Genomic DNA, 11,012 nt, shown 5'->3' on the forward strand with positions numbered 1-11,012 from the left:
AGGTAAAAAGATAAATTGCTTATGTTAAGAGTTTACAAATCCGGCACACATACAATATTTCCCCCCGCTAGAAAACTATGGGCTTTACCCATGACTCTTCCTAACTCCATGGCATTACTGAGGATTGAGGAGGCACTTGTTACTGTTTTATAAAAGTCAGTTTGGGGATATTCAGTGGCTTTTTACAAACTGATGTCACCCAACCCTGAGTGAAAGGATTACATAACCTGAAATGGAATACTGTCACGTCCTCTCTTCCCAAGTGCCATTATTGGTGCCCCAGGATCGTTCAATATTTCCTTTGGCAAATCCCACGTTGTATCACTTCAGTCCTGTTGCTTTTCTAGGATGGAATGACATGGGGTTCTTCCAAAAAAACAACTCTGCTAATGGTCTGTGTAAACCTCAAAGGACAATCTGAGCCCCTTTTAGATTCTTCTTCCAAGGCTTTGTTTCTAAAAGGACAACTCTTTGAGTCCTATGAACATATTAATAAGATTAATTTCTTTCTAGTGGGTGCTCATGGAACTGTCTAATGTCATGAAGAAGTCTATTATATGTTCTAGGTGGCATCTCTCCTCTTTTATCTATAGGTACTTCTAGATAAAAGTCAGGAAAGTTTGTTGCTGCACATGGTGTGCTGACCAAATTAAAGAACAAGTAAAAAGATCATTATTCATTCACTGCCATTCCCTTTGAAGATAAATGATGCTAAATATAACATTATGACAGCTGAAGAGCCATAGAGGGCTATCTTAACTCCTCTTGACGTTAATTTGCTCCTTTGATGGCACCAAATTAAAGTTGCAATCGAAATGTAGAAATGTCTGTCCTTGGATAAGGAAGTTTTGCAAGCACATTGTTTTACCAACCTTCAGAATCTGGATGTTTTGTGTTTCCAAAGTTTGCCAACACACCTGCAACACACACACACATTTAGATCTATGCTTTATACTTTGGCAAGAGAAACAAGGTTTTGCATTTGACCTCGCTCCTGCTCCTAAGTGTTGCTCTCTTGCTCTGTAGTTGCTAACCACATAGCTACATTTGGTCTGAAATTTTCTTCTTGCACATTTTTATTGTGAGTAAGAGTTTTCTGGTCTAAGAGACCTTCAAAACATTTGAAACTATAAAGAACTAGTGTAGTTGTTTCCTAAATAGCTTCCGTCGTCAATGTGCTCCTGACTGCTACGTCTGATATAGTAATTATCAGAATTCAGCATGAAATCTTCAGAATTCTCATATCTTTTAAACCTCCTTGCATCCTGGTTATGTTCTGACTTCCATGGAACCTCTCTTCTTTTGGGAAAATCCCCCAAATAGGAAGCATCAGCACTTTTTGACGATGTTCTCGGCACATGAAAGGGCCTATAGTTCACTTTCTGGTCAAATGTACTATCACTAAACCGCCTCCTCTTTCTTGTGACAGTGTCTAATTGATCACTGGCACTGGATTTGTGGTGGTAGCTTTTATCAAATACGTATTTGGGAGCCAATATTTCCCTCTTTTTGCTGTTGCTCTTCTCATCTCTAATAGAATTGTTTTCACCCTCAAGCCATGAACACCTCAGTTCATAATTGGACCTCTTGCCTGGTTTCCTAAGCTCGTATTTAGGGTATTTTTCCTCCTCATGTTTCCACTCTGAATACAAGGTTTGCTGACTTGACCTAATTTCTGGATCGCAAGTGATGATTTCATCAGCGTCAAGAGATCCCTTTTCTGGGGAGCTATCATGTGTGGCCACAGATTTCTCTTTCTCCTCTTTGTTTATGCTAAGGATTTCACTGAAACATTCAGAATCACTGCTAATTTCCTCTAAGAAATCTGTCAGCTCCAAATTAAAGTCTGCTGACCTGTTGGGTGAGGAAACTTGGCTTTGACTTGTGGATATGGAATCTTGGACCTGGTAAGCATGAGTCTGTGCCAACAGATGGCTCTTTCCAAAAGTTGGGGATGGCCAATCACCAGCTTCACATTCTGTGTCCTTGCAATGATGTTTAAACCCCTTAAACATTCTACATTCTTTGGCATAATCCACTTTTCCTCTCTTTTCTGGTTTATGCTCAGGATCCTGAGTACAAATCTTTGTACAGGAATCGTCTTCTTGCACCTGTCCTCTCCTATCTAGGTTTTGCATTTGGCTCAAACTGGTTAAATGACACTTACGTTTTCTCAAATTGATTTGAAATCCACTTCCTTTCGCATGGACGACCCTCTTCCACTGACATGTGCTTGTTATGTGACTTGGTTCTAGGCAGATACGGGCATATTTTGGGCTTTGATAGTAGTTTAAAAGATAGTAAATAAATTCATCTGTTTCATAGATCTTCTGTTTCCTGCCATGGTCTCTCTCAACTAATCTGGAAGAATAGGATTTATTAGAACCATGGTAGTCTTCTTTCTCAAGAGATTGACCTTGAATCATTGCAATTTGCAAAGAATTCCGATCAGGGAGCAAACTGTGATTGTATTCACTGGTTAATAATTTTCCACTTCTCTCTTTTCTAGCTGAATATCTTAATTTTTTCCCCCCAAGGTGGCGGGAAGATTTACGTAAGTGAGCCCTAGCTCTTTTCTTCTTCTTTTTTTTTTTCCTCTTCTTATCTGACTTGGAAACCTGATATCTTGGCATTTCCTCCTGATTTTGAAGATACTGAGTGTTTAACTCTTCTTTCTTCAGAGCTCCCAGTGTGGTCCCCGGAGCAAGATTAGCTTTGGAGCCTGCAACATCTACCTCCCGTGGGTTAAATCGTCCAGACCCCTTCAAAGAAAAAGGTTAAAAATCTCACATGAAAAACTAAACAGACTAAAAGTTTCAAAGAAAATTGGGCTTTCTAGCATTGTTCTGAAGAGGTTTCTAACTACACCTAGGATAGATTGAAATTATGAACAATATCACACTGAAGAAACAGGAGGTACTAAATTAAATGTCTCGGTCTAACAGGAGCTGCTTTTACTAGGTCTGTGCCCGTCCTTATGTTAGAAGGCACCCCGGTTCACATACCTTCAAAAGCACATGACCCTTCGTATACCCGGACAAAACTATAATTCAAAAAGATACCTGCACCCCTATGTTCATAGCAGCACTATTTACAAAGCCAAATCATGGAAACAACCTAAATGTCCATCGACAGATGAATGGATAAAGAAGATGTGGTATATATATACAATGGAATACCACTCAGCCACAAAAAAGAACAAAATAATGCCATTTGCAGCAACATGGATGCAACTAGAGATTTTCTTACCAAGTGAAGTCAGTCAGAAAGAGAAAGACAAACACCATATATCACTCATATGTGGAATCTAAAATACAGCTCAAACAAACCATCTACAAAACAGAAAGAGACTCACAGACGTAGAGAACAGACTTGTGGTTGCCAAGGGGGCGGGGGGTGGAGGAGGGAAGGACTGGGAATGTGGGCTTAGCAGATATGAAATATTATATATAGGATGGATAAACAACAAGGTCCCACTGTATAGCACAGGGAACTAGATTCAATATCATGTGATAAACCATAATGGAAAAGAATATTTTTAAAAAAGAATGTCTGTATGTATATAACTGAGTCCCTTTGCTGCACAGCAGAGATTACCACAACATTGTAAATCAGCTATACTTCAATTTTTAAAAATTGTTTTAAAAAGCACATGACCCTTTTTCCTTTGTTCACAAATGGATGAGTCTACTTACTGTTCCAGGTATTGTGCTAAGGGCTGGGGACACGAAGAGGAATAAGAAATGCTCTATAGCCCTCCCTGGGGCTACAATCCTAGAACAAGAAAAGACTGATGGGTGAAATGTGTGTCTAAAAGGGTCAGCTGCCTTTGTAAAAGATAAACAAAGGGTTTTATTCCAGCCTCTTCCTATGGATTGCAGGTGAGCGTGTCTCTGAGCTGCCCACCTCACCCACCTCAGCTGGAAACAAGACAGCAAGTAGAAAATATGGTTGTGACAATGGTTCTCTCTGTGGTGCTCTCTGCTCTGCACGACTGCAGGGCAGGTGAAAGGTCCTGCGCATGGGCCCTACCTCGCTGGGAGAGTTTGTACTGAGCTCCCACTGACACCTGGCACAAATCAGGGCACAGAGCTTACCCAGGACTTGGGATTAGAACCTGTGGACTGCATAATCAGTGTAAGGTATCGAGGAGGCCAAGAATTAGGCACCACACATATTTAAAGAGAGAAATTCTTCAAAAGGAGTCACCCTTGGCAGTCATTAAGGTAAACTAAAAAAGATCCAGCTCACCTTATTGTAAAGGTAAATGTGAGGTTTTTCCGATCCTGATTTCATGCAGTTTGATTGGCCACACCAATGAGAACAAAAAGCTGAGATGGCAAATACACATAAAATTAACTCTATCTAAAATGAATGCCACGGTTGTTGCTTTTGTTGTGGTCATCCATGTACAATGCTTGGTGTCGGTCTATTTATCTCTTGTAAAAATAAAATACAGTGTGTGTGTGTGTGTGTGTGTGTGTGAAAAATAAAATAAAATAAAATGAATGCCATGGGACTTCCCTGGTGGCGCAGTGGTTAAGAATCCGCCTGCCAATGCAGGGGACACAGGTTTGATCCCCGGTCCAGGGAGATCCCACATGCCGCGGAGCAACTAAGCCCGTGTGCCACAACTACTGAGCCTGCACTCTAGAGCCCGCGGGCCACAACTACTGAGCCTGCGTGCCACGACTACTGAAGCCCGCACGCCTAGAGCCCGTGCTCCGCAACAAGAGAAGCCACTGCAGTGAGAAGCCTGTGCACCACAACAAAGAGTAGCCCCTGCTCACCGCAACTAGAGAAAGCCAGTGTGCAGCAACGAAGACCCAACGCAGCCAAAAATAAATAAATAAAATAAATAAATTAAAAAAAAATAAAACGAATGCCATTCACTTTTCATATTTAAGAACACTGAATATGGCTTTTTAAATTCACACTTTGGGAGGCCTTTCTGGCCTTTACTCTGGGACATCTGCTGAGTCTGGTTATGTTTAGGAGGCCAGTAAGTGGGAGAACAAAAAACTTCCGAAACTGAAACTCTCCAAACAAAACAATTGGCCTGTGATGTGAGACATTCCTTAGCAAATAGTTTAAGACTAGACTAAGGGACTTCCCTGGTGGTGTAGTGGTTAAGAATACACCTGCCAATGCAGGGAACACGGGTTCGAGTCCTGGTCCGGGAAGATCCCACATGCCGCGGAGCAACTAAGCCCACGTGCCACAACTACTGAGCCTACGCGCCACAACTACTGAGCCTGCACTCTAGAGCCCACGAGCCACAACTACTGAGGCTGCGTGCCACAACTACTGAAGCTCGCACGCATGGAGCCCATGCTCCACAACAAGAGAAGCCACCGCGATGAGAAGCCCGCGCACCACAACACAGAGTCGCCCCCGCTCGCCACAACTAGAGAAAGCCCGCGCGCAACAACGAAGACCCAACACAGCCAAAAATAAATAAATAAATTTTTTAAAAAAGGACTAGACTAACAGGAGCTTGCTCCACAAAGGTCTCTGTTCCAGGTTCTCCCTTCCCATCCAAACCTGTCACAGATGAATGGCCAATGAAAATGAATGGAGGACTACAAACCCAGCACCCGCACCATCCATTTCTTCCCCCATGCATTTTTTGTTACCTCAATTAGGAACTTAGAAAAGTAGATGCACAAGCTATGTCACCCCGGGTGAAACCATCCTAAAGTTTAGAAACACAAAGTGCGTGTGTGCCAGATGGTTGGGGGGGGTGCGGGGAAGGGGGGGTGAGACCCAACGCCTTCAGAAAATCTGGCTATCCCTTTGGTAAATGCACAATTGGGGTTATTAGAGATCAGCCTATTGAAAATAAACCCCAATGAACATAGTGAGTCTTCCACGTGTGCTGTTTAAAGGATAGGCCTTTGCTTAAAACTAAAGGTCATGTCCCAGAAAGGTCAGTACCTACCCAAAGCCACGAACAAAGAACAATGGGACAAGAGCCTTACTTCGATTTTCCTCAGGAGCACCCTCAGCAGGCGGAGGGCCTCCTGCTCCCTCCGGGCCAGCAGGCCCTTCCTCTCCTCCCAGTCCTCCGAAGAGTTGGGCCCCTGACGGGCCTCCGCTTTGGCACTGTCCTTCTGTCTCCTTTGCCGGTGTCTGCCCCTTTCCTTCAGGGCGCGCCTCCTGACTCTGGCCTTTCTCCTCTTTTCCTGGGCTTTCCTCTCCTCCTCTTTTCTCTTTCTGGATAATGATTAACAGAGTCAACCCTTCAGAAGGTATTTATCAGTCATTTGCTCCCCTTCCCACTCCCATCCCCCTGCCGGGCCGACAACGCATAACTAAGTTGATGAGTTAGAAACATGTACAGGAGACCTCATGCAGAGAGTATTAAAAAATAAAAAAGAAGGCTACTGAATTCAAAGGAGGGGCCTCTAGCCTCCACCTTCTCAAACCATCAGCAGGGGCCACTGGATCCAGCTTTCACAGCAAAGATTCCTTTTCTCTTGAGATCAAAACCTTCCGTGAGTTGGTGGCACAGGGACAAATGACAGTAAGTCAAGGCACTCAGAAAATAAAGGTGAGAACTGGTCTTTGGTGCATACTACTTAACAGAGTACACCACCATAAAAACAGACTGGCTTAGAAGAATACGGCCTTATTTTTCCGCCATTTTCTGGAAATTTCAGCTGTTTTGGGTAAGCCCTCATGGAAACATGGAAAAGGGGGAAGAAAAGGACAATGGCCTGAGGGAGGGCTTAGCCAAAAACTGGAGGATTAGCTAAACTGCATGGTCAATCTGGAAATTTGGGGGGAATCGTTACCTTGACTGGGCTCAGCTTCTGGTCAAGTTTCACAGACGTGACCTCAAGTAACTCCTGGCACTCCGCCAGCCAAAAAAAAGTGAGAGGCAGATGGAAGGGTGCTCTTAAACTCCTCTTTTGAATGGTTATAATTTGCATAAAAGACTGGAAGAATAAACATGCAAGGGGAGGAACCGGGAGGTAAAACTGGTTTTGGGAGCCCTGTGGTTCTGGACCATTTGTCCCTTCTTAGCAAACCTTTGGCGATCCAATAGCCCTTTCTAGTCTCAAGCTCCTAAACTGGGAAACAATGATAAACTCAAAGAAGTAAATACAGAGGCTCCTCAAATTCACAGAAAGAACTTAGGCCAACGAGAAAAATAGTCTCAACAAATCCATGCCTTCTGGCCTATGGGTTAGATTGATTATTGATCATTTTATGGAAGAAAATCTTTTCCAGACCTAAAAAGAATTTTTCCCCAAAATTTCAATTGATAGGCAAGGTAAAATTTGGTAAATTTAGGTAAACTGGTGAAACTTTTAAGTTGGTAGGCTAGAATTTTCACTCTAAAAGTTCCTGGTCTTTTTTTTTTTTTTTTAATGACCATTTCCTCCCAGACATCTTAATCTGGCTGTCCCACTATCCTTCATTACTTGTTCTTCCTGACAAGCATACTTTTTAAGTCTCTTGCTTTCAACTGCTTTCTCTTTTGGTTTTGTAACAGCACAGTGGAAAGACTGCACCAATTTCTGCTCCCCACGGCCATTCACCTGAAGGAATAAATCCATAAATCAAAAGTTTAAACAAACCCTCTTCGTTGAAGTTGGTCTCCTCACCTTTCAGCCTCTTCCTCTTCTCTCTTCTTTTCTTTTTTCCTTTCTTCCTCCAGCTCTTGTAATTTCAGCCTTTCTTGATTTCTCCTCCTTATAGCTCCTTCACTGAAGTGTTTGGTTGTATCAAACATAACCTGCCCCCAAACAATTCAAAGTTGCATTAGAAAAGTTTGCCCGCTGGCTGGGTGTGTCGAAGGCCAGAGAGATAAAACTAATTCGTACGTGGCAATGCCAAACCAAATGAATTAAAAATGCCTTCTCTTCATCCCAGCACCCAGACTGTTCCACTGCTTCTCAGTTACCTACCAAACAGTCCTTGTGGGGCTCTAGAATTTTCTTTGGCAGAACCCTTGAGGAGCTCACTTGACAGCCATGGGCGGCATCACAGTGCCATGATGGATGCAAGTTCTAAGGGATGTGAGTATATTGCCTCTGGGTTGTTACAGTGATTAACTGAGTTAACGTATTTTTTTAATCACCAGAGACAAAAAGAGTCCAAAAATGGGTGGGAGGAGGGTGGGAGAGCAAAGATGTAAGAAAACTGACCAAATGAGATACAAGATCTGACTACAGTGATTATTAAACAACTTTGCAAATCTCTAAATAAAGTGGAAGTCAGATTGAGGTGCTACAAATAAATTTGCCTAAAAAATAAAAGGAGGCAGAAGTAGCTATTTAAATATGCATGAGTGAAAAACACCAAATTCACCATCATGGTTACCTTTGAGGGGAGGGAGGGGCCTGCGACTGAGGATGGTACACAGAGGGGAGCACGTTCTCATATCACTGGTAATGCTTTATTTTTTAAGCTGGGCAGTGGTACGTGGGCGGTCATTATAGTATTTGCTATATCTTTTGTCGGACTGAATAGCTCATAATTTTCAAATATATATTTTAACCCACATAACACACACACACACACACACACACACACACGAAGCTACCAAAGCTGAAAGTCCAAATTCACACTAAAGACTGATTTAGAGAAAAAGGAGGGTTTAGCTGCATCTTATCTTCTGCTGGATTAAGGCTTCAAGAAGGAGGTGACCAGGCATTCAGACAGTGATGAAGTGACATGCCTGGATAGACAGGCTGATTTTGAAAGGAAAGGATTCAGGTTTGTTGGGATTCTGTTTTAGCAATTTACCTGACAGACAACATGAAAGTATAATAAATTGTGACCCCAGTAGCAAAGAGGGAGTAAACTGCTCTCCTCGTGGTTTCAAGCTGCATGTTGCCCTCTCTCCCAGCAACTTGTCAAATGGAATAAGTATATGAGATACTTCCATAAGGACCATGAAGAATCCTTTGATGCCCCCAAGAAGCTGGGGCAGAGCCCCAGACTATAACAACCATCGTTTTCAATCCACAGCTGGCAGCATGGCTGATAGAAGAATGTTCAAATCAGGATGATATTTTTTCCCCTAATCATCCATTGGTTAACAACAACACAAATCTTTACATTAGCTATTGATCAGAGCCTACTGGGGTCTAAGGAAATTTGTTGCAGATGCCTCCTCCTAGCTTTCACTCAGGACCACCTGAACAGTGGGAAATTTTGTTTAAAAAACCCTGGCTGCTCCTTACCTTAATGTTACATGCCAGAGCTTTCCCATCATCTCCTTTAAGCATCAGCTTCATCCCGCGGAGGGACTCCATGGCCTTTACAAAGTCAGTTGACTCCTGGTACTGTATAAAGGCCTCGAACGTCTGCAAGCCGAAGCTGAACCCCCCAAAGCTCCCACCAGTCATGACTTCTCGGTAGGGGTCGAGCATCGGAATATCCACATTCTTGATCTTCCCAAAACTTTCAAAGACCACCCGAAGGATCTCTTCACACGGCTTCTCCCCGCTGGAACCTTTAGGTGCAAACCACTTGCAGGGCAGGCCTTCGAAGTATATGGAATCTGGGCTCTTATCGTGGTCCTGCTCTTCAGACCCATCACCCAACGGCACCCCCTTTTCTTTGGGGAAGTGTTCCCACTCCCCCTGGGCATCTGTGGCCACTACTCTTAAGTCTGTTTTCAAACCGCTTAGCTTGATGATCTTCCCGTGTAACTTGGCCTTCAGGATCTGAACCAAACTTAGAGTTTCAGCCTCCCCCTCAAATCGGATGAAGTCCTTGGTGCTCTTGGAGAGCCGCACCGTGGTGAACTGGTCAGGACAAATCATGCTCTTCAGCTGGTCAAGAACTTCCCAGTTAGAGAAGGGCCTCATGGGTTCCGTGCTCTCAGGGAGCAATACACTGATCATCAACTTTGCTATGGGCTTGAGGTAGAGGTGGTGAGCCGCACAGAGCTCCGTTGCCTCTGAATTATCATACACCACCGTGACCATCGTGGCATCCGCGGGAAACCTTAGAGGGCGAAAGGGAACATTTTGATACAAATGGAGCAAAACGCAGATTTGGATTTTGAATGCTGCCATTTGCTGGACTCAGGTCAAATTGATAGGGGAACGTATACTATCGGGAGAATTAAGACAATAGCTTACATTTGTTTAATGTGTTTTAGAGGTTTCAAAGAGTTTCCAAAGACTGTGTCTCAGTTCCCCTAACTGTAAAATAGAAATAATAGGATTTCAGGAAGGAGTAAATGAGTGAGTACAGGTGAAATCCTTAGAATAGTGCCCGGCACACAGGAAGTTCTCAGTCAACATAAGCTATGGCTATTATTTATACTACTTTGTCTCATTTGGTTCCTGAAGCAACCTGTGAGTAGGTATTTTCATGCCTGTTTTAGAGATGGGGAAATTCAGATGGATTCAGGAAAATTAAATGACTTGCCCATATATTGACACTCCAAGATTCCAAATCTCCAGTCTATTGTACAATTGAGCTCAAATGTAAAGTCCCAGAAAAACCTGCTGGGGATGGCACAGAAACAGGGCCGGGGTAAAATACATGCAGCACATTCATGAACACGCACCCAGCGGACAGTTCTAACCCAGGCACCTGCTCTAGCATCCTTCGTCCAGGTTGCTTTCCAAGTCTCACACGGACATATCTACTCTCATTCCTCCAGTCTGTCGACTTTCACTAAATTGAACTCTAAGATCAAGGGAAGAGGAGACAGCCTCTCCTAGTGAGTGACAAAGAGAATCTGCCCTCTACTTTGGGACTGGAAAAACCTCCAAACATGAGTGCTTGCCGGCATTTCATATGAACAAGCTCTCTTAAGCTGTCCCAAGGTGAGTAATATCACTGATACTGGGAATTAGGGATTTCTGCTCCTATTTGCTGACTTCAAATAGCACTTCCCAACTTTCTTTTCTTTTCTTTTCTTTTTTTTTTTTTTTTCTCTCTTTGCAAGGTACCTTCACAGCTCTTGACTTTATTTATTTATTTTTTTTTTAAAGATTTGATGAAAGTTCATAATAATGCAGTTGACAAGAAAATTAGTT

General features: G+C 43.0%; 1 protein-coding gene across 1 annotated transcript; it reads right to left on the reverse strand.

Moving 5' to 3' along the window:
* Window positions 1-622: 622 nt before the first annotated feature.
* On the reverse strand, window positions 623-9,950 carry LOC137756911 (A-kinase anchor protein 17B-like). Its single transcript, XM_068533473.1, has 4 exons — window positions 9,198-9,950; window positions 7,614-7,744; window positions 5,952-6,216; window positions 623-2,762 (listed from the first exon to the last, which is right to left on the reverse strand). The coding sequence occupies exons 1-4, from the start codon at window positions 9,945-9,947 to the stop codon at window positions 1,128-1,130; spliced, it is 2,781 nt and encodes a 926-aa protein (XP_068389574.1). The 5' UTR covers window positions 9,948-9,950; the 3' UTR covers window positions 623-1,127.
* Between the last annotated feature and the right edge of the window lie 1,062 nt (window positions 9,951-11,012).

The sequence above is a fragment of the Eschrichtius robustus genome, chromosome X (genome assembly GCF_028021215.1).
Source record: "Eschrichtius robustus isolate mEscRob2 chromosome X, mEscRob2.pri, whole genome shotgun sequence".
Lineage (NCBI taxonomy): Eukaryota > Metazoa > Chordata > Mammalia > Artiodactyla > Eschrichtiidae > Eschrichtius > Eschrichtius robustus.

Excerpts from the sequence above, each read along its gene's own strand:
- LOC137756911 (XM_068533473.1), bottom strand. The coding sequence starts at position 9,947 with ATGGTCACGGTGGTGTATGATAATTCAGAGGCAACGGAGCTCTGTGCG. Across the intron at positions 7,745-9,197 it reads CTCTGGCATGTAACATTAAG|GTTATGTTTGATACAACCAA; the intron begins GTAAGGAGCAGC and ends GTTTGGGGGCAG. Across the intron at positions 2,763-5,951 it reads TGTCCCATTGTTCTTTGTTC|GGGTCTGGACGATTTAACCC; the intron begins GTGGCTTTGGGT and ends TTTTCTTTGAAG.